The 24,098-nt window shown below is 45.4% G+C and overlaps 2 protein-coding genes across 5 annotated transcripts in view; both read right to left on the bottom strand.

The window, feature by feature from the left end:
- Positions 1-13,625, bottom strand: part of LOC142467265 (uncharacterized) — a 221,504-nt gene extending 207,879 nt beyond the window's left edge. Inside the window, exon 1 of the mRNA XM_075572744.1 lies at positions 12,961-13,625. The gene's annotated coding sequence lies outside the window, so the exon portion shown is untranslated. The remainder of the gene's footprint in view (positions 1-12,960) is intronic.
- On the bottom strand, positions 11,091-21,140 carry LOC142467263 (uncharacterized). 4 transcript variants are annotated; one of them, XM_075572738.1, is made up of 12 exons: positions 20,594-21,140; positions 20,426-20,483; positions 20,225-20,320; positions 19,534-19,603; positions 18,123-18,212; positions 17,752-17,897; positions 16,984-17,058; positions 16,278-16,413; positions 14,378-14,601; positions 13,648-13,793; positions 12,875-12,960; positions 11,091-11,904 (listed from the first exon to the last, which is right to left on the bottom strand). In XM_075572738.1, exons 7-11 carry the CDS (start codon positions 16,988-16,990, stop codon positions 12,928-12,930), a joined length of 546 nt encoding a protein of 181 aa, XP_075428853.1. In that variant the 5' UTR covers positions 16,991-17,058; positions 17,752-17,897; positions 18,123-18,212; positions 19,534-19,603; positions 20,225-20,320; positions 20,426-20,483; positions 20,594-21,140; the 3' UTR covers positions 11,091-11,904; positions 12,875-12,927. The 4 variants fall into 4 exon arrangements, with proteins under 4 accessions (XP_075428853.1, XP_075428854.1, XP_075428852.1 ...); XM_075572739.1 differs by having other exon boundaries at positions 14,515-14,601; XM_075572737.1 differs by lacking the exon at positions 12,875-12,960.
- Between the last annotated feature and the right edge of the window lie 2,958 nt (positions 21,141-24,098).

Below are 24,098 nucleotides of genomic sequence, written 5' to 3'. Positions count from 1 at the left end.
AAAGTTTTAGTCTTCAGTCTATTATCTTCTATGTAAATTGTTAGATCTAAAAAGTCTACCGAATTATTCCCTATGCATGTTGTGAAAGCTAGGTTCCTCTCATTATTGTTAATGTAATTCAGAAAGTGATTTAAGGTTTCATTGTTGCCTCTCCAGATAAAAAACACATCATCGATGTATCTCCGCCATAGCACAAGATCCGCACTGAATTCATGTTCCGACCAGATGGTATCGGTCTCCCAACTGTCCATGAACAAGTTGGCATAACTCGGTGCGAATTTTGAACCCATGGCTGTTCCGCACTTTTGTAAAAAATATGTTCCATCAAAATTAAAAAGGTTGTGTTTAAGAATAAAATTAATACTTTCTAAAATAAAGCGTCTTTGTTCTATGTGAACGGTGGCATCATTTATTAGCGTCCGTTCGATGGCTTTAATTCCATCATCATGTTTTATGGACGTGTATAATGAAGTCACATCGCAGGTGCGCATTTTATAGCCTTCTTGCCAATCTATCTGTTCTAATATATTTAGAATTTGCGTGGTGTCTCTGAGATAGGACCGCATCTCCGCAACGTATGGCTGCAGAAATAGATCTATGTACTCCGACAGTCGAGACGTGAGCGAGCCTATCCCAGAGATAATGGGTCTACCTGGTGGTGCTTTAATGTCCTTATGGATTTTGGGCAGAAAATAGAATATTGGCATAACCGGGAATTTCACATTTAGATAATCATATTCTTTTTCATTCAGGACTCCTGTTGAGCTGCCCCTGTCTAGCAGAGTTTGGAATTCTACACAGAATTCTCTGTGGGGATTAGTCTTCAGACGTGCATAGGTGATGTCATCCGACAGTATCCTCTCTGCTTCACCCTTGTAGTATTCCGTGTCCATAATGACTACCCCCCCCCCCTTTATCTGCTTGTTTGAATGTAATAGCCTTTTCTTTCTCTAAGTTTTGCAATGCGATTTTTTCTTTCAAGGTTAGATTGTTCTTAGTTATCTTAGTAGCACCAGAGGTTAGTCTATCAAAGTCCTCCTGGATTTTCTGATTGAAGACTTCTAAGTTATGGCCTTTCGCCCAGCTTGGATAGAATTTGGATTTATTTTTTAGGTTTGAATGCTTGAACTCATCCATCTCTATATTCGCGTTAGCATTATTGTTCACTACCTCCCTTGTTTGTGCATCTTTTGAAATAAAGAATTTTTTAAGGGTTAACTGTCTAATGTATTTGTGCGCGTCTATATGCAGATTGAAACTGTTCGCCTTGGCAACTGGTGCGAAGTTCAGCCCCTTTTTTATTAGGTTACATTCATCTACATTTAATTCTTTTTTGCTCAGATTAAATATATTGTTCAAATCACTGCTCTTTTTCTGTGTCCTTCTTCCTCCCCGCTTTCCTCGTGGGGCCTTTTTCTGAGTTTTGTGTTTGGGGTTTCTTTTTCTTTCTGGTTTTCTGACACTAGGAAGCGATTCTGAGTAACTAGGGGTGGTGCTTTGAGTGATTGGGCCTGTTCTAAAAAATGCCCTGCGTGTGGTCGGGGTGATCTTTGCTCTCTCACATGACTCTGTTCTCTATCCTGTCTTTCTCTATATGTGGTCCTCTGTTCCCTATGGGGGGATTTGTGTTCTCTTCCTTGGCTATGTTCCCTATGATGTTTACGGGGTGACCGGTAGTGTCTCCTTTGACTCTCTTCTCTCTCATAACGTCTCTCTCTATATTCCCGATTTGACCCATGATATTTATAAGGTGATCTACGATCCCTATCCCTGCTACGTTCTCTCTCATACCTGTTATCTCTACGTTCTAGTGGTGATCTAGCTCTGTAGTTGTATGCGGGTGGCTTGGCTCTATGATGGCTTTCCTGATAATCTTTGGAATAGTACTTGTGTCTCTGCCAGTTTTCCTCCCGGTCTCTATCTTGTTTATTTGCCTCTTCCCTTTTGTGACTGACTGCGTCCTCGGTACTGTGAGTTTTTATTTCTTTATTCTCTCCAGGAGTTTCTAGATCACCAACTTCCCGCCCTCTTGGTGGTATGTGTCTAGCCTCTGTATTGAATGATACATTTTTAGTGTTATCAAATTTGGAATAGGTCCTATGTTTGTCTATTTTGGTTGGATAGCTCGATATGTTGGTTCTTAAAGTTTTGTTGCTATCTTCTCTACTCCTATATTCAAACATTTTCCTATCCTTTGGGGTGGTAGGTGGGACTAGTGTGACCCTTTGCCATTTGGGGTTGGACCCTACTAAGTAGTCTTCCTCATCTCGTCTAAATTTCTTATTTTTAGACTCTATCAGATTTCTTTCTATAGCATCTATTTCATCAGCTAGTTTTTGGTCTCTATTTAGGAAGGTGGGGTTGTCTGTGGAAATTTCTAATCTCTTCTGAATTAAAGTAACTTCTCAATCAATTTCTATCAAGGTCTTTGTATGATGTTTAATGATTAGTTTCATTAGACTGAATGAACACGCATCCATAGTTTCTTCCCATTGGACATTATATTCTATGTCTGCTAATTCAAAGGAGGATTTTTTATCAAATCGTAAACCCCTAGGTATACGTTTGATGTCTAAGTATTTCTCTAAATAGACTTTATCCCAGACCTTTTTGGTCTCTTTCTTAAGTAAATTCTCAAGTTTGTCAAACTCGTTATTTATTGTTTCTACATCTCCCATCTCCGCTGACTCAATTTCTCTCATTTTGTTCTATATGTTGTTACTTCTGAAAATTCTTTTTGTAAAAACACTCTCTTTAATTTCGACTGGGTTTTCCATCTCTATGGTTTCTTCTTCCATATTAGGAGCTTTTTGGGGTGCTGCCACCAGGATGGGATTAGAAAAGGCTCAGTGGTTGTTTGAACTGGGGCGCTCCCTGGAATGTGTGGCTAAAAAATGCTACAACACCTTTGATATATTAAAATATGTAGAAAAATAAAAAATTGTGTTTTGTGGTGTAAAAGAGTATAAAAATATATACTGGCCCTTTTGATGATTTTTGGTTGCTGCTTGACCTTGAAGAAGGGAACCCCGTGTCCTTCTTAACGTGGCAATGGGAGTGTGAAGACGGTCAGCGCAAAACTCATGGACCTCACGATGTTGATGGAACAGGATGAAGTTGAATAAAAATGGAATAAAACACAGTATTAGTGTCACATATGTGGGGGATGGGGGGGATGGGGGGAGAATGGAGGAAGGGGTGATGGTGGAATTCCACTAAATAAACAATAAATGAAACATAAACATATAGTTTCAGTGACTCACACGGGCTTGTGTGAGACTTCGCCCTCAACGCAGACTGTAGTGGGTAAATGCAGACTCCTATGGTGGAGTCCCAATAAACATAAAACTCACACGGCCTAATGTGAGTTCTTGCCCTCAGAGGGTGATGTCAGCCTGTATAGGTGGTGTGAAGTCGTCTCAGCAAAATATCCCCCAATAGGTATAGTGTGTGAGTGTCTCCTCTCCCCGTTGCCCAAAAGACCAAGAAAATGTGTGCAAACCAGGGTTAGCAATATAACAGGTCTTTATTTGGTAACAGTTTGAGACATGAGCATAAACAAGCATACACGTTGAAAAAGCATATAAAAATATAAATATAGCAAGGTGAATAAACAAAAAAACAAAAAGCACACTCACACTGAATTGTAACTTCTTTTGCCCAGCGTCGGCCGCGTGGTTTGATCCCGCAAGATCTCCTCCTCTGTTGTTGCTCTCACTGGCGCGTCCGGCAGTGGAACCGGAAGAGAGGATCTATACCGGATGTCCTGCGGTCGGCTGGGTCCCTCTCTCAATGAGCTCCGGCAGGGAACAACGCGTTTCGCAGTAAGCTTCGTCAGGTTCCTGCCGGATGCTCATTGTGTGCAGTCTATATAGGCGCCCCGATTTAATTAATTAGTAAAACACCTGGCTTTCATTAAAAGTTGTCCACTTCCAATAGACTAATGTAATGTCAATGTAAATCGAACCGATCATAGCCCTTGGATACAGGGACAATATACTTGTTATTGTAAACATTTCTCTAGTGTCAATATATTAAAATCAAACATTGTTTTAATAAATATTTTAAAATGTTTAAAAAACGTTTTAAAAAACAAACATCAATTCGCAGTGTGAAACATTATATTGTGGTGAGTATCATCAATAATCTTAAGCCTATGGACCTTTGCGGGCTCACACAGCCTGTTATAGTGGTTCTATGCCAGAGAGCTGTATCACTTAAACCATTATGCTGTCAGTGAACTTTTCTCCATTTGTTGTACAATGGTGCCATCATGTGGCTGAGTTTGGAAACTACATAGACATAGTTCTTCTCTCATGGTGACTCATGTTAGTAACAGAATGCTATTGGGATGTGGGCAGTGTAATAACCTAAATATATTAGAGATCTAAAAAATTCTAAAAAATATTACAGATTTTTAGGGAACTTGAACATTAATAGCTGTTTGGACAAAAATAGATTAAACTTCAATACAGTTTGTAAAGGTGATCTTGTACAATGGTGCCATAATTTGGCTTAGTTTGGAAATTACAAAGACATAGTTATTCCCTAATGGTGACTAATGTTAGTAACAGGATGCTGTAGGACTGTGGGCACTGTAGCCACCCAAATTTATACACATTTAGACAAATATAAAACAATTCTAAAATAACTAGAAAAACTAAAAAATATAGATTTTAGGGAACTCGAACATTAATAACTAGTTGGACAAAAATAGATATTATTTCAATACAATTTATAAAAATGATATTGTTCATTAGTTGCCACGGTGGTATGCGTCAATTTGGTCTTCAAGGACTGGTTCGTGGTGGATTCATATTTAAGACGTGAACTCCTATTCAAAATTGTAGGGGAAAAAAATGGGATTTGGGGATTGAAAACGGATCAGTGTGTGTTTAAAGGAAGGCTGCAATGTCTATCTCTACATTGAGGCCTATGGGGGCCAAGCTTTTCAATTTATAAATCCAAAAAGTTTCTTTTCTTGATAAAGTTGTCAGTCTGTCTCCACCCCTCAATGTGGTGGGACTACCTCAATGCCCCTAAATTCAAGGCCAGATGGATCTCCTTGGTGGTGTAGTGCAAAATGTTTTGATACACTATGTGTCATAAGTTTCCGCCTAATGTTCCCTAGGTGCTCCAGAATGCGTACCCGTAATGGTCGGCTGGTACGCCCTACATACTGGAGTCCACAGGGGCAATTTAGTAGATAGACTACGAATTCAGATTTACAGTTGATGAAATTTGAAATTTTGAACTGTTCCCCTGTTGCTTTAGAGCTAAACTGAATTTTCTCTTTTGTTCCCTGTTTGCAGGCTTTACAGGTGTTACATCTGTGGAAACCTTTTACTTTCTGTAACCAATTTAAGTCCTGGCCTGTTGTCCTACTTTCTGGCCGGAAGAGGCTTGGTGCCAACCTCCTTTTAATATTATCCGCCCTCTTATAGATAACCTTGGGTTTCTCTGGGAGGTATTCTTTCAAGGTGGGGTCTCCCTGTAGCAGATGCCAGTGTTTATTCAGGATCTTTTGTATGCTCCCTGCATCTTGGCTATATTGTGTTAGGAAAGCAATATTAAACTCCTCTCTAGGTTTTGGTGGATTGGTTTTTAAAATGTCGCTGCGTTTAAGCTTCCCTACATCTATTATTGCTGTATCCATTTTTTCATTATCATAATTCTTTGCAATGAATCGGTTCTTCAGAATATTGGATTGTTCCCTATAAACATGATCATCGCTAAAGTTTCTCCTGATTCTGCGAAACTGTCCTGGGGGTATGTTTTTCAGCCATTTCTTATGGTGGCAGCTAGTGTTAAGCAGGTAATTATTGCAGTCAACTGTTTTGAAGAAAGTTTTAGTCTTCAGTCTATTATCTTCTATGTAAATTGTTAGATCTAAAAAGTCTACCGAATTATTCCCTATGCATGTTGTGAAAGCTAGGTTCCTCTCATTATTGTTAATGTAATTCAGAAAGTGATTTAAGGTTTCATTGTTGCCTCTCCAGATAAAAAACACATCATCGATGTATCTCCGCCATAGCACAAGATCCGCACTGAATTCATGTTCCGACCAGATGGTATCGGTCTCCCAACTGTCCATGAACAAGTTGGCATAACTCGGTGCGAATTTTGTACCCATGGCTGTTCCGCACTTTTGTAAAAAATATGTTCCATCAAAATTAAAAAGGTTGTGTTTAAGAATAAAATTAATACTTTCTAAAATAAAGCGTCTTTGTTCTATGTGAACGGTGGCATCATTTATTAGCGTCCGTTCGATGGCTTTAATTCCATCATCATGTTTTATGGACGTGTATAATGAAGTCACATCGCAGGTGCGCATTTTATAGCCTTCTTGCCAATCTATCTGTTCTAATATATTTAGAATTTGCGTGGTGTCTCTGAGATAGGACCGCATCTCCGCAACGTATGGCTGCAGAAATAGATCTATGTACTCCGACAGTCGAGACGTGAGCGAGCCTATCCCAGAGATAATGGGTCTACCTGGTGGTGCTTTAATGTCCTTATGGATTTTGGGCAGAAATTAGAATATTGGCATAACCGGGAATTTCACATTTAGATAATCATATTCTTTTTCATTCAGGACTCCTGTTGAGCTGCCCCTGTCTAGCAGAGTTTGGAATTCTACACAGAATTCTCTGTGGGGATTAGTCTTCAGACGTGCATAGGTGATGTCATCCGACAGTATCCTCTCTGCTTCACCCTTGTAGTATTCCGTGTCCATAATGACTACCCCCCCACCCCCTTTATCTGCTTGTTTGAATGTAATAGCCTTTTCTTTCTCTAAGTTTTGCAATGCGATTTTTTCTTTCAAGGTTAGATTGTTCTTAGTTATCTTAGTAGCACCATAGGTTAGTCTATCAAAGTCCTCCTGGATTTTCTGATGGAACACGCATAGTCTGCCAGGATCTAGACATCCTGCATAACTTTCCGGGGAGATCTCGCCGTCAGGTGGAAACACGTATGTGAGATCTCCCGGAAACGTTATGCATGATGTCCAGATCAGGGGTGCGCACACTGGGGGGGGCAGGTGATTTTTCTGGGGGAGGGTGCGGGCGATGGCAGAGGCTTAATTAAATGCCGGGGGATCGCGTGAGGCCCCTGCAACACTACACTTACCGGGATTCAGCCGGCGGCGTGACGCGTCGCCATGCAACGCCATGTGACGTGATGTCACATGCTTCAAATGACGCTGCGGGTCACGTGACATCACACGAACCCGCAGCATCATTTGACGCGGATACAAGGTGAGGGGACGCGAGAGCCGGGGAAGGGAAGACAGGGGGGGGGGGGGGGGGGCGCAGCTTCAAAAGTTTCCGCTCCCCTGGTCTAGATCATTAAAAAGACTTACAATGCCTATTTGACTCTTGCCTAACGTTTTTGGAGGGCCGCAGTGTCCTGTCCTTTATGGAAGTGATTTCTGCCGGGATTGCCTCTCAGGTTAACAAAAGATGCTGGTTGGGGTCGGTGTTTTTGTACCCGGCCTGGCCCTGAAACCGTCCTGTCTGAAATCCAGGAAATAAACTCTATATGAAATACTATATGCTGAGCTGGCCAAGTACTAGAGACTTCCATTGCACTGAGTGCACCATGTGACATAGTCAGTCCCGCAGCCCTAAAAAGCAATACACAGAGCCTGCGCACACAGGTTTACTTGCAACAACTTGACTGATGTAAATAAGGAGCATTATAGGCTAAGGCTGAGTCCCCAGTCAGCACCGTGGCCGGGGGGGGGGGGCGGCCCGTGCACAGCGCTACCCCGCGATCTGAGGGAAGATTTGCGACGGGAGGGTGCGTGGCTGTCAGTTTGCGGGGGCGTGGCCATGACGTCCCACAGCTGGTTCGCCCTCATTGGCTGAACCGCCGGGGGGGGGGGGGCGTGGCCACGCCTCCGTCGCGAATGCCAAACTCAAATTCCCTTGCCTGCCTGAAAACCTGTCGCGCACCGCTGAGGAAAGGTGCGCGACAAGGTAGGAACTGGGACCGGAGTAACGGGGGGCGGGGCTTGCGCTGTAGTAGTTAGTGGGACCGCAGCCTAAAGCAGTCAAATTCAGGGCATTATTGAAATCCCTGCTCTCTGATTGGTTAAAATTCTGGGCATTATCCAATCGGTAATGGCCCAGAATTTATGGCAGTTTGTCAAGTTTTTCAGCCAATCAGCTTTCAGGTTTCATTCACAAAGAGTGAAATTTGCACTTAGACAGGGGAGGTGATTGGACAGAAGCTACCAGCAAGGCACTGACTCCTCCCCCACCCTGCCTGCAGAGAGCTCCGCACAGGCGAGTGAGGGGAAAGGTTTGTGTCTGCTGAGTGTGTTTTGTGGGTGTAAAGGGGGCAGCAGAGTGTTTTATTTGTGTGTCTTCTGTTGGTGTGGGTTTGTGGGTGTAGAGGGGGGGCAGTTGATATTCACAGTTGAGTGCAAATAGCCGCACGGCTATTCGCACTCAGTAAACATCCCAGCCTGGAATCGAACCCTTGTCCCCTTACGGCTATTCGCACTCAGTAAACATCCCAGCCTGGAATCGAACCCTTGTCCCCTTACGGCTATTCGCACTCAGTAAACATCCCAGCCTGGAATCGAACCCTTGTCCCCTTACGGCTATTCGCACTCAGTAAACATCCCAGCCTGGAATCGAACCCTTGTCCCCTTACGGCTATTCGCACTCAGTAAACATCCCAGCCTGGAATCGAACCCTTGTCCCCTTACGGCTATTCGCACTCAGTAGAACTTAACTGAGTGCGAATAGCCGAGCTGTTATGAACAGGTTTCTATGCCTTTATTCACCAGGAAAAAACCAGAAAGTCTTATAGCTCAATGGTTATGCAGCAGGCCATTCACATAGTGGACCAGGGTTCGATTTCTGGCAGGGATGTTTATTTTTTCCATTTTATTTTCTACTGAGTGCGAATATCCACTGCCTAGAGGGGGCAGCAGAGTCTTGGTGGTGTGTTTCTGCTGTGTGTGTTTTGTTCTTGTAGAGGGGGAGCTGCAGTGTGTGTGTCTTCAGTGTGTGTTTTGTGACTGGAGGTGGGTGCAGAGTGTTTTGTGTGTGTGTGTGTGTGTGTGTGTCTGTGTCTGTGTCTGCAGTGTGTGGGTATACAGGGGGCTGCAGTGGGTGTAAAGGGGGGCTGCTGGTGTGTGTTTTGTGGATGTAGAGGTGGCAGAGCCTGTTTTGTTGATTTGTGTGTTTTGTAGGTGTAGAGGGGGGGCTGCTGTGTTTTGTGAGTGTAGAGGGTGGAGGAGGTCTGCAGTGTGTTTTGTGGGTGTAGAGGGGGCAGCAGAGTCTTGGTGGTGTGTTTCTGCTGTGTGTGTTTTGTTCTTGTAGAGGGGGAGCTGCAGTGTGTGTGTCTTCAGTGTGTGTTTTGTGACTGGAGGTGGGTGCAGAGTGTTTTGTGTGTGTGTGTGTGTGTGTGTGTCTGTGTCTGTGTCTGCAGTGTGTGGGTATACAGGGGGCTGCAGTGGGTGTAAAGGGGGGCTGCTGGTGTGTGTTTTGTGGATGTAGAGGTGGCAGAGCCTGTTTTGTTGATTTGTGTGTTTTGTAGGTGTAGAGGGGGGGCTGCTGTGTTTTGTGAGTGTAGAGGGTGGAGGAGGTCTGCAGTGTGTTTTGTGGGTGTAGAGGGGGCAGCAGAGTCTTGGTGGTGTGTTTCTGCTGTGTGTGTTTTGTTCTTGTAGAGGGGGAGCTGCAGTGTGTGTGTCTTCAGTGTGTGTTTTGTGACTGGAGGTGGGTGCAGAGTGTTTTGTGTGTGTGTGTGTGTGTGTCTGTGTCTGTGTCTGCAGTGTGTGGGTATACAGGGGGCTGCAGTGGGTGTAAAGGGGGGCTGCTGGTGTGTGTTTTGTGGATGTAGAGGTGGCAGAGCCTGTTTTGTTGATTTGTGTGTTTTGTAGGTGTAGAGGGGGGGCTGCTGTGTTTTGTGAGTGTAGAGGGTGGAGGAGGTCTGCAGTGTGTTTTGTGGGTGTAGAGGGGCTGCACAGTGTGTAAGGGGTACTGCAGAGTGTGTTTGTGTATATAGGGGTGGTTGCAGAGTGTGTGTTTGTGTGTATAGAGGGGGGACTGCAGTGTGTGTGTGTGTGTGTGTATATATAGAGCGGGCTGTGTATATGTACAATTTTTTTAATAAACTTGCCGTAAAAGCATAAGAATGTAGACAATCATGTTGATAAAAATCACTACAAACATTTATATTTTTTATGAAAAATTAAAATAAATAAGCCTACATTTAGCCTATAATAGTAATAATCCCCTCAGAACAGGGCATTACTGGCCAATAATGCACTGGCTGGGTTAAAGTCCCTCGGCTTCGCCTCGGGCCTTCAACTCTTCCAGCCAGGGCATTATTGGCCAGTAATGCCCTGTTCTTCTGGGATTATTACTTAAGTAATGGCTTTATCTGGTCTGTGACTGGGATATGTGCAGCTGTGGAACTGTAACATCCACACAGCAGAATGATTGGTGAATGGACGTGTTGGACATTCATGGACATGTAGTTTCTATAGGTAATGGCACCCCCTGGTGGACCAGGACCAATTAGCATCCTCTGCAGAAATCACTGTACATTATATGGGCTCCATGTAACAATGGTTTTTCAGACAAAAGGTGACAACACATTGTGTGCTCATTTGCATGTAATTTCCCAGAATCCCTTGCTGCAGTGGAAGCACTGTATGCTGGGGATAATGGTGAAAGGCAGGGTTGCAGACCTGCCTAAAGCCTGGGTCCTGCTGCTTCCGACGGCGTGCGCGGCCCTCACCGGACATGAGTTCCTCCCGAGCCGGTCCCAGTCCCCCCTCACTGCAAGAATCGCTGCACACTGTGCGCATCAGCAAGCAGGGGATACACGAGGATCGTGATCCCAAGCGGCGACGCGTCACGTGGTGGGAGCCAATGAGGGGGCAAGGGGGAGGAGGGAAGCTGTCTAGAGCTATGGTGCCCGTTTCAGGCTGCGCGTGCTGGGGAGGTCTTCTTCCCTGAGCTCGTCTTCTTCCCGGGGAGGAGAGGCGGCAGCAACAGCAGATTGGGGGGGGGATTCCCATGGGGCATTCCCATTGACCAAGGAGAACGTTTGGGACCCCAGTGGCTGTATGAGATTTGGGACCCCAGTGGCTGTATGAGATTTGGGACCCCAGTGGCTGTATGAGATTTGGGACCCCAGTGGCTGTATGAGATTTGGGACCCCAGTGGCTGTATGAGATTTGGGACCCCAGTGGCTTTATGAGATTTGGGACCCCAGTGGCTTTATGAGATTTGGGACCCCAGTGGCTGTATGAGATTTGGGACCCCAGTGGCTTTATGAGAGGGTAGAACCAGCAGATGTGGGAGAGAACCATTATTCCCAAAACCTGTAAAACATCTGGGGGGGATGTGTGATGAGATTTACAACAAATGTGCTAGAAACTACTCTAAAGGCACCTGGAAAAGAATAAATATTTTATTACAATGTATAACTTAGTAACCTCAACATTGGATAATAAACTGTTTAAAAACTCTCCAACCAAATGGAAGAATGACATACCGGGAATTACAGGCAGAACTGCAAATGAAAACCCTTACACACACATATAAATGCACACAATCTCTGTATTGAGGAGAGACACACAACTAAAAATCCTACACATGGCTAATATTGCACCAAATGTTTCAGCTAAGTCGGCATAACCACGGAATATGGACATTTATTTTCAAATACACAGTACAAGTGATCAGTGGAAGGACATTTGTGGTTGTATTGTAGCTTTCCAGGGTCTGCTCCTTCTCAGTCTCCGTGCTGGTTGTAATAATTCTTTGTATATACACTGTAGCTTCAAGACCCGGCACATGCCTGATAAAAACGTATGTTTAATGATGTGAGCTCATAGAACGTCCGCGCTTCTGTAACGTATTTCTTTCTTCTCCTCTGTGAATTAAATAAAGAAAATGATGGTCTCTTTAATAGATTAACATTTTATAACAAGTAATGCTGCTTCTCTTGTTTGTCTCTACATATACAGGTATACGAGTCCAGAAGGGTTATTATGTTAATAATCAGACAATTCTATCAGACATAGAAAGCAGCTGGTGTTGCTAATATCTGAAGAACATATTTGGACAGTTCTGTTTGGATTATTTGAAAACACAAACAAAATGTACTGCTCACTGGTAGTAATTCAAGTAATAAATAAATATGAATTGCGCCCACAAGTGCCTAGATTGGCACTGGGTGCATCAGATGAGCTAAATGAAATGTATATCAGAAATTAGAGGGAAAGGTGTATTATCACCATCTCTCTAACTAGAAGCTCATAACTAGTGCATCTATATGCACTCCGGGACTATTAAAACGTAACATTTATTGGGTATACAACTAAAATAAAGTCTACATACATGAAAGTCTAAAATTGAATAGTGTGTGATTTAATAAAAATATATAGGGTGAAGATAAAATTAAGAAATAAATGACCTTTCTCAAAACAAATTCAAGTGAAACAGTGACACACACGCAAACACTCACTCTCACACACACATTCTCTCTCTCACACACACTCAGCGGGAAGGTGCGGAGGAAAGAAAAGGTACAGCAGAAAACACCATCCTTACTGTTAGCAACTATTATCTAAATAACAATCACTATTTGCACGTGTGTGTGTGTGTGTGTGTGTGTGTGTGTGCGTAATTCCATGCTGGGGAATAACAAAGGTATACAAGACTGTGTGTGACTGGGGGTTGTTCAGTGACAAAATGTTACTTCTGAAACAAAAAACTGTATATTTGTACATTTACACAGCCATACAATATGACACAGCCAAGATAGACTCACTTAAATACTCTAAACACATTCACTTGGCTAATAATTAAGGGAGGGGTCTGCCTATTCTAGTTAGACGTACCAAGCAGTGGTTCATTAGATTTAAGGGGGGTTAAGTTGGGGGGTTAGTGGGGGTTAAGTTGATAGAAGAATTCTAGTTAGACGTACCTGTGTGAAGAAATGAATCAGAATGTTAGTCCAGGTATTCAGTATGCATCCATGTTTAAAGATATTAAAAGATATAGAAAATATATGATGATAACTCCAGTATTAACTCCACAGACACTTTATATGTGACACTTGAGATGTTACACAGCCAAATTCTATTTTACTATTCTCTAATATTATACCTGGTATGGATATAACCTCAGTATATGGAGGCCATTTCCCCATATCCACACATGCCTACTTATCTAAATTCAGTCTGGCCTTCCATTTATTCATTGTATGTGTGTATTTAGTTGAGAGGTAGGAGAAGCTTCCTTACAGAACCCGTTATTTATAATACACTTCCTGGCAGCCAAGAGGATCAAGTCAATTCATTTCATGACTTCTAATGGTCATTCTAACCAGGGTGGCAACACCCCAAACACCAGAGGCCTATAATCTACATGTATTATCCTTCCAAGAGTTTGCTTGATGAGGTTAAAGGTTTAATTCCAGAAGGATGTGACTTTGTACCACTACCATAGACAGTGCATATAATTTGCATCAGAAGCAGACATTTGGGGGGACGCATATCAATGCTGAAGCACACGGAGGAGCGAAGAAGTACTGTGGACCCAAAACATGCTACGGAAGAGATTGCGCCCAAAACCCACTAAAAATATCTCAGAAAGTGATTACAACACTCACACACTCCAGCGGGACGCCTCGGAAAAACAGAAGAATGGCCTGGCAGGAGGTATTCCGATTTTTGTACAAAGGCGTTACACCCCGTGGCGGAGCGTGAAAATGGCGGCTCCTTGCATCGATCTCTCCACGTGTCCTCAGACTCTCACCTGGAGAAAGAAGAGGAGACAGGAGTATCTAGGAGAGATGTGGAGGATCTGCTCACAAGTATCACCTGAACATATCAGACAGAGCTCCACAAAGCAGTCACAGAGATTAGACTGGAAATGATCTCCTCGGGGGAGAGAACAACAGAACCTGAGCCCAAAATGCAGGAATCTCTTCAACTACCAACTGAAGCTGAAGATAAAATGAAGGAATACATGTCTTAAAAGAACCTTAAAAATCAATGATCTTAGAATTAGAAATATAGCAGAGACTATAGCACCCGAGAGCCCCCAACACTACCCCAAAATACTCTTCATTTACACAGTCCCTTCATTGGACGAGGTGTCCCTGCAGATTGGCCTCTCCTTAGAGGCAATGCAAGGCGGCACATATTTGTGCTAATTAGTTTTTCTATACGGTTGAAGTAGCGGTGTCCAGTATTTAGTGACATATCTTAGCGTTAAGGATTCTATATAATATATGTTATATGTATAAACTTGATGTGTGTGTGTGTATATATATATATATTACATTCAATTGTTTTTTAATAGGGAGATTGCCTTCCCACTGCCCTAAGTGTATTCACCTGTTAGCATTTTAATTAGATTAGGATAGGTGGTATATAGGGCACCTCCCATTATGAGACTCCTGAGGAAGCTGATGCAGTGAAACGCAGAGGGCCCAGATGGGGTTTCCTGCTGTCCCATGCTGATCCTGCTATACCTGTCTCCCAGAATCAGTGCTGCCGGATGCGACGTCACAAGCGGTCGCGATTCCCGGGTTGGCGGGCGGTGGTGAGATTTCAGCACTCTGAAAAGAGTATAAACCTCTAACTCAATGTGAATTGTAACCTGTTACACTGCGAGTGCGTATGTGTTTGTGCCTTTTATGTCCATACTAGCTGAGAGACCCGGCGTTGCCCGTGAGTTACATTTAGCGCTAGGAAAAGGGGGGGGGGGGGAGAGGGGGGGAAAAGCAGGGGAGGGGGACGGGGGAAAATGAGGGATGGGGGGGGGGACAGTGGACAGGAGGGGGGGACAGTGGCTGGGGGGAGGGGGGGACAGTGGCCGGGGGGAGGGGGAGGACAGTGGCCGGGGGGAGGGGGGACAGTGGCCGGGGGGAGGGGGGGACAGTGGCCGAGGGGAGAGGAGGGGGGGGACAGTGGACAGGCGGGGGGGGAGAGTGGACAGGCGGGGGGGGACAGTGGAAAGGACAGTGGACAAGAGGGGATGGGAAGGGGGGGAGAGTGGACAGGAGGGGATGGGAGGGGGGGGAGAGTGGACAGGAGGGGGGGGAGAGTGGACAGGGGGGGGGGGAGTGGACAGGAGGGGGGGGAGAGTGGACAGGAGGGGGGGTGACAGTGGACAGGAGGGGGGGTGACAGTGGACAGGAGGGGGGGTGACAGTGGACAGGAGGGGGGGTGACAGTGGACAGGAGGGGGGGGGCAGTGGACAGGAGGGGGGTTGTTTTGCTTTAAATTGACGGGTCCCTCCTCTCCACTCCCCCTGTATCTTTCTCCGCTCCTGACCCCCCCGCCATGTGTAGCTCCGGTTCACACTCTACAGTGTCTGAGACACAGTGTAACACACACACACACGCACACAGACACACACACAGTGTCCCACACACTGTCACGCTGTGACACACACACACACACACACTCACCTCTCCTTCTGGCCGCCGCCATGATAGTTAGTCCGCGAGGGAGGAAGGGGTCCTTCCGTCCGCCGCAATCTTAGGTGCCGCGTGGCAGCGGTAGGCTGCCCTGGCCTATGCCTGTCCCCGCGCCAGGGAGGTGAGTGGGAGGTGAGTGGAGGGAGCGGGAGGTGAGTGGAGGGAGCGGGAGGTGAGTGGAGGCAGTGGGCAGGGCAGCCTCCGTGCCGGGGAGGTGAGTGGAGGGAGCGGGAGGTGAGTGGAGGCAGCGGCAGGCTGCCCTGCCCACTGCCTGTCCCCGCGCCGGGGAGGTGAGTGGAGGGAGCGGGAGGTGAGTGGAGGGAGCGGGAGGTGAGTGGAGGGAGCGGGAGGTGAGTGGAGGCAGCGGCAGGCTGCCCTGCCCACTGCCTGTCCCCGCGCTGGGGAGGTGAGTGGAGGGAGCGGGAGGTGAGTGGAGGGAGCAGGAGGTGAGTGGAGGCAGGCTGCCCTGCCCACTGCCTGTCCCCGCGCCGGGGAGGTGAGTGGAGGCAGCGGCAGGCTGCCCTGCCCACTGCCTGTCCCCGCGCCGGGGAGGGAGGTGAGTGGAGAGGGAGGTGAGTGGAGCGGGATGTGAGTGGAGAGGGAGGTGAGTGTGATGGGGGGGGAGAGGACAGAGAGAGAGGTGTGTGTGTGTGTGTGTGTCCTTTGGCCCGTCACTCCGCCTCAGGCCAATGAGAGGTGTGCGGGGGCGGGCGGGCCAAGGGACCAATGAGATTGCCGCTAGGGACACAGGCCATGCAGACATACAGTGCTTTCAGAAATATATAGTAGATAAACACATTTGCCTATACTACCTGCACCATGGGTTTGCCAGATCTTTCCTCGGCGGTGGATTTCGGCTATAAAGCTGGAAATACAGATGGACACCAGAGAGGATTCTTAGGCTGGTCGCCGATGTCTCACAAAGACTGTTTGTATTGAGTATACCATCTGAATAAAAACAGCAATCATGTGACACTTGCAGGAGATTTGAGGTGAATCGACCTTTCTCAAAACAAATTCAAGTGAAACAGTGACACACACACTCACTCTCATACACACACTCACTCTCACACACACACACACACTCACACACAGCGGGAAGGTGCGGAGGAAAGAAAAGGTACACACAGAAAACACCATCCTTACTGTTAGTAACTATTATCTAAATAACAATCACTATTTGCACGTGTGTGTGTGTGTGTGTGTGTGTGTGTGTGTGTGTGTGTGTGTGTGTGTGTGTGTGTGTGTGTGTGTGTGTGTGTGTGTGTGTGTGTGTGTGTGTGTGCGTAATTCCATGCTGGGGAATAACAAGACTGTGTGTGACTGGGGCTTGTTTCATTGTTGTGAGCGGAGGTTAAACAGTGACAAAATGTTACTTCTGAAACAAAATACGATGTAATTGTGCATTTACACAGCCATACAATATGACACAGCCAAGATAGACTCACTTAAATACTCTAAACACATTCACTTGGCTAATAATTAAGGGAGGGGTCTGCCTATTCTAGTTAGACGTACCAAGCATTGGTTCATTAAATTTAAGTTCTGTTGCAATGGGGGTTAAGTTGATAGAAGAATTCTAGTTAGACGTACCTGTGTGAAGAAATGAATCAGAATGTTAGTCCAGGTATTCTGTATGCATCCATGTTCATGTTTAAAGATACACAGATGATGATAACTCAAGTATTAACTCCACAGACTCTTTATTGGTGACACTTGAAATGTTACACAGCCAAATTCTATTCTACTATTCCCTAAAATGCCACCTGGTATGGATAACCTCAGTATATGGAGGCCATTTCCCCATATCCACACATGCCCACTTATCTAAATTCAGTCTGGCCTTCCATTTATCCATTGGGATAAGTGATTGTATGAGTATTTAGCTGAGAGGTAGGTGAAGCTTTCTTACAGAGCCCATTATTTATAATACACTTCCTGGCAGCCAAGAGGATCAAGTCAATTCATTTCATGACTTCTAATGGACATTCTAACCAGGGTGGCAACACCCCAAACACCAGAGGCCTATAATCTACATGTATTATCCTTCCAAGAGTTTGCTTGATGAGGTTAAGGTTTAATTCCAGAAGGATGTGACTTTGTAGCACAACCATAGACAGTACATATAATTTGTATCAGAAGCAGAAATTTGGGGGGACGCATGCCAATGCTGAAGCACACGGACGGGCGAAGAAGTACTGTAGCTCTGTGGACCCAAAACATGCTACGGAAGAGATTGCACCCAAAACCCACTAAAATATCTCAGAAAGTGATTGCAACACTCACACACTCCAGCGGGATGCCTCGGAAAAACAGAAGAATGGCCTGGCAGGAGGTATTCCGATTTTTGCACAAAGGCGGTTGGCCCCGTGGCGGAGCGTGAAAATGGCGGCTCCTTGCTTCTATCTCCCCACGTATCCCCAGACTCTGACCTGGAGAAAGAAGAGGAGACAGGAGTATCTAGGAGAGATGTGGAGGATCTGCTCACAAGTATCACCTGAACATATCAGACAGAGCTCCACAAAGCAGTCACAGAGATTAGACTAGAAATGATCTCCTAGGGGGAGAGAACAGAACCTGAGCCCAAAATGCAGGAATCTCTTCAACTACCAACTGAAGCTGAAGATAAAATGAAGGAATAAATGTCTTAAAAGAACCTTAAAAATCCATAGGCGGTTGGCCCCGTGGCGGAGCGTGAAAATGGCGGCTCCTTGCTTCTATCTCCCCACGTATCCCCAGACTCTGACCTGGAGAAAGAAGAGGAGACAGGAGTATCTAGGAGAGATGTGGAGGATCTGCTCACAAGTATCACCTGAACATATCAGACAGAGCTCCACAAAGCAGTCACAGAGATTAGACTGGAAATGATCTCCTAGGGGGAGAGAACAGAACCTGAGCCCAAAATGCAGGAATCTCTTCAACTACCAACTGAAGCTGAAGATAAAATGAAGGAATAAATGTCTTAAAAGAACCTTAAAAATCAATAATCTTAGAATTAGAAATATAGCAGAGACTATAGCACCCGAGAGCCCCCAACACTACCCCAAAATACTCTTAATTTACACAGTCCCTTCATTGGACGAGGTGTCCCTGCAATGCAAGGCGGCCAATATTTTTGCTAATTAGTTTTTCTATACGGTTGAAGTAGCGGTGTCCAGTATTTAGTGAAATATCGTAGCATTAAGGATTCTATATAATATATGTTATATGTATAAACTTGATGTGTGTGTGTATATATATATATATATATATATATATATATATATATATATATATACAGTGGTCGACAAATCACCAAAAAATCTACTCGCCACACAAAAAAAATCTACTCGCCACCTAGTACCAAACGTGTGCTGCTTGGGCCAATAGGAGCTCGCCACGATGTTAAATCCACTCGCCCGGGGCGAGCAAATGTATAGGTTTGTCGAACACTGTATATATATATATATATATATATATATATATATATATTACATTCAACTGTTTTTTAATAGGGAGATTGCTGTCCCATGCTGACACCGCTATACCTGTCTCCCAGAATTAGAGCATACCGTCTGAATAAAAACAGCAATCATGTGACACTTGCAGGAGATTTGAGGTGAATCGACCTTTCTCAAAACAAATTCAAGTGAAACAGTGACACACACACACACACAACACACACTCACTGACTCTCATATACACACTCACTCTCACACACACACACAGTGGGAAGGTGCGAAGGAAAGAAAAGGTACACCAGAAAACGCCATCCTTAATGTTAGTAACTATTATCTAAATAATCACTATTTTCACACGTGTGTGTGTATGCGTAATGCCATGCTGGGAAATAACAAAAGTATACAAAACTGTGAGTGTGACTGGGGCTTGTTTCATTGTTGTGAGGGGAGGTTAAACAGTGACAAAATGTTACTTCTGAAAGAAAAAACGGTATATTTGTGCATTTACACAGCCAAGATAGACTCACTTAAATACTCTAAACACATTCCCTTGACTAATAATTAAGGGAGGGGTTTGCCTATTCTAGTTAGACGTACCAAGCAGTGGTTCATTAGATTTAAGTTGTACCTGTGTGAAGAAATTAATCAGAATGTTAGTCCAGGTATTCAGTCGCAGAGGTTAAGCTGGAAATGATCTCCTAGGGGAGAGAACAACAGAACCTGAGCCCAAAATGTAGACATTTCTCAACTAGCAACTGAAGCTGAAGATGAAATGAAGAAATAAATGTCTTAAAATCTTAAAAAGCAATGATCTTAGAATTAGAAATATAGCAGAGACTATATGCACGGGAGCACTTACTGTATTCAGAGCAGGGAGTCACAGCTATATGTACGGGAACACTTACTGTATTCAGAGCAGGGAGTCACAGCTATATGTACGGGAACACTTACTGTATTCAGAGCAGGGAGTCACAGCTATATGCACGGGAGCACTTACTGTATTCAGAGCAGGGAGTCACAGCTATATGTACGGGAACACTTACTGTATTCAGAGCAGGGAGTCACAGCTATATGTACGGGAACACTTACTGTATTCAGAGCAGGGAGTCACAGCTATATGTATGGGAACACTTACTGTATTCAGAGCAGGGGGTCACAGCTATATGTACGGGAACACTTACTGTATTCAGAGCAGGGAGTCACAGCTATATGTACGGGAGCACTTACTGTATTCAGAGCAGGGGGTCACAGCTATATGTACGGGAACACTTACTGTATTCAGAGCAGGGGGTCACAGCTATATGTACGGGAACACTTACTGTATTCAGAGCAGGCAGGCAGTCGCAAAGTATTGCAGTGGTGACAATTAAAGATGCATTTAATCCTTTCCTTGGATAACGGTTCCACAGCTGGTTCTACAACAGATTTGGAATATTTATCAACTAACTATGGTTTCTATAACATGATTACTACCATGAGCTGGGTATATAAATAGGTACGATAAAGTATTGGATACTTACAAATGGACGGATTATCTTGATCGTATATTTACCAAAGTTTGTAACGGAGTCATAGACACTGAAATAATATGTATAGAAACAGAAAGAGATTATCTTACAATTGTAACCCTCTGCAGAAAGAGAGAAAATATGTGATCCCCGCCAAATAACCATGTATTCCTGCAGTACCTTAAGTTCAGATTCAGACAGATGAATGTGGCCACATGGAATCCAGGCAAGAGCTTGATAGGACAATCATGATATATGAGGTCTTCTGCCATTTTTTCCATTAATTCCGATAGCTTGTGGGATAGAGGTCATGACTGTGACCAGCGGAATCTATGTCATGACCAGATCACCATATAAGGCACCAGGTGATGGTGGGCTCTCAGGCAGAGAGCGGATCCGTTGGCTGGAGAAGGCAAGACTGGACTGACTGGAGCATGGCCATAGAGACGTTCGATGTATCACAGAGCTCGTTGATGACAGGTGTTAGGTTGTTGATGACAGGTGTCATGGAGGATTGTCCGGAAAACACAGTACAAATGGACAAGGCAGAAACAAAGGTCAGACAGGCTGAGGGTCAGTGGAGGCTGAAAGCAGGAGCGATGTTAACAGGCTGTGGCCAGAGCAGGCTGAGGACAAGACTGTTCAGGTAGCAGGTTGAATGAATCATTAATGTTCCAAAACCAAGACTGGATACAATGGGACAAACACCACTGATGTAGCAACCAGGAAGAGGAACCAGTCAGCTTTTCAAGGAAGCCAGGTGGTATATCCAGGAGGCTGAGTGGTAGCAGGTGTGAGAAGGCGGAGTGTACTGAGGCAAGAGAGCTATCCAGCAGCTGGTTTAGTTCACTACTAGAGCTCCTGCCCTAAAGAGCAGGTTTTGTGGATTCGGATCCCTCCGGGCCTGACACTATGATAGTGTGATGGGACTCATCTCCGATCAGGAAGTGGACCCGCAGGGCTGAGGTATGGATGCCAATTAACAGTCCAGAGCCCAGGGACAGAGTCCTGTTAGAGGATCCGTAGTCGGTAAGCCAGGCAAAGGGTCAGGGCAGGCGGCAGACTGCGAAGTCGGTATCACATAGAAACAGAATGAGTGTGATGCTCTAAATTGAGACCAGTCCTTGTTGGACATCCAGTGTAATGTAGGTCCACAAAGGGTTAACCTTAACAACGTTGGAGTGCCCCCAATGAAGTTGATTGACAACTGGTGGGACAAATGTGGAGTCAGCCAGACCCTCACTAAATTACAGTATCACAAACCCAGACCAGTGTTATAGGAATAAGTGGTCAATGACCATGGTACGCAGGATTAAATGAAAAGCACTGTGGCTTTTTACCTGTACTACCAAGGGGGCACTCGTGTCGTCAGCGGCGTGCAATCCATCTTGTGATGATCCAGAGGAATAGAGAGCGTTGATGGCGCACTGCCAGGGAATCCTGAGAGAGTCACTCAGGAACAAGAAACAGCCAGGCCACTCCAAAGATGAAAAAATGGTGTGAGGTTTATTGCATGCTGATAAACACACAGGTATTGGACAGGTAAACGCACCTACGCGTTTCGTACTAAGTGTACTTTATCAAGGTGACCAGAGTGCTCTAAAACTGCTAATTTATACTTACCCAGACCGCTGCCAAACCAATAGGCTGCCGCGTCACCTTCGCGCGTCTCGCAGAATGGAGGCGGCTAATCCAGTCGCCTGTGTGTGCGAAATCGCGCGAGAGTGGTGCGCGCGCATCCATAGGATGGGCAGTGTGGGCAAAGTGTACATAGACATGGCTGTGCTTTTGACTTCGGTCCACCGAGTGACGTCACAGCCGCGCGCCATGTTGAGTGGGCGCGCCAGTGTGACGTCATATTCAGTAGACCGACCGAGTCTCAAGTGGTGTGTTTTTTTACAACAAAAATAACTTTATTAAACAGACAATGTGAAACGGACAAATAAATAGAATTATATAAAGAAAAAATATATACAATGGAGATACAAATAACTACAAATAACTAGTTGCTATGTAAGCAGCAACCCTATGCAACTGTATAGGAGAGAAAGTAGAAAAAAGGTACATTCGAAAATCTATGTATATTAAGGTGATAGATAGGTCATACAGGGATAGTGATATATGTTACAGTATATGGATTTAGGTAAGCATAATTGAGTATCTTTAATTCAACATACCAAATCCTTTAAATCACAACTAATGTATCCCATGGCCCATCAAGACATTGTTTGAACTACACATATTTGGTATTATTTCATAAAATGTACCCATACAGTTGGTATGCATAGGGAAAAATTAAAACACCTTGTTTATCGGAGGAAAGAACAGTATATGATATGGAGATCATATAAAAAATGTATATTCATAATAATCATAACATCCTTACATGTAATAAATTCATACAATATAAAGTATAAAGCATTGACATCAGTACTGTTCATAACAGAGGAACATTAGAATATAGCAGAAATTTTATCTCATTTCTAGATGGATATGTTACATATTAAGTTTTATCTCATATAGCATGTTGATAATTTTATAGTTATGAACACCGAGTGGGAAATTCAAATCTGATTCCAATATGTATGGTTAATTATAAACATATTTAATGATAATATAGAAAATATGATAGTGAGCTAGTATTTACAATGATATATATTTAAACTTATGGGCATAGGAATATGCTCTATGCCTTGAAATGTGAATGAGCCAGCACCGCCGGTCGGACAACTAGAAAAATGCTTTGCGACTGGATGGTTCTGATCTGTCTACTATATATTTCTGAAAGCACTGTATGTCTGCGTCCCTAGCGGCAATCTCATTGGTCCCTTGGCCTGCCCGCCCCCGCACCTCTCATTGGCCTGAGGCAGAGTGACGGGCAAAAAAAAACACACACACACACACACACACACACACACACACACACACACACACCCTCACACACACACCCCCCCCTCACACACACACACACACACACCCCCTCACACACACACACACCCTCACTCTCCCCCGTCAGTTGGACCGCAGCTCACCTTCCACACACACCCCCCCCTCCTCTCCCGGTGCCCCTCACTCTCTCCCCCCACCTCACCCAAATCCCCACGCTCCGCAACATCCCCAGCCGCACCATCACCCTCACCGTGCGCCGCGACCCTCCTGCTCAGCAGCAAACTCCAGGCTCCTCCCCCCTCGCGGCGCAGCCCGGGCCTCCTGCTCTCCCCCTCACGTGCGCCGCTACCGTAGAGGGGAAGCGCAGCCCGGGCCTTTTGCTCTCCCCCTCACGTGCACCGCTACCGGAGAGGGGAAGCGCGGGCCGGGCCTCCTGCTCTCCCCCTCACGTGCACCGCTCCCGGACGGAGGGGAAGCTCGGCGCGGGACTCCCCCTCACGTGCGCCGCTACCGGAGAGGGGAAGCGCGGCGCGGGACTCCCCCTCACGTGCGCCGCTACCGGAGAGGGGAAGCGCGGCGCGGGACTCCCCCTCACGTGCGCCACTACCGGAGAGGGGAAGGGCGGCGCGGGACTCCCCCTCACGTGCGCCACTACCGGAGAGGGGAAGTGCGGCGCGAGACTCCCCATCACGTGCGCCGGCTCCCGGACGGAAAGGAAGCGCGGCGCGAGACTCCCCATCACGTGCGTCGGCTCCCGGACGGAGGGGAAGCGCGGCGCGAGACTCCCCATCACGTG

Source organism: Ascaphus truei, chromosome 16, assembly GCF_040206685.1.
Source record: "Ascaphus truei isolate aAscTru1 chromosome 16, aAscTru1.hap1, whole genome shotgun sequence".
Classification (NCBI taxonomy): Eukaryota; Metazoa; Chordata; class Amphibia; order Anura; family Ascaphidae; genus Ascaphus; species Ascaphus truei.
This window is presented reverse-complemented; position numbering and strand designations above follow the sequence as displayed.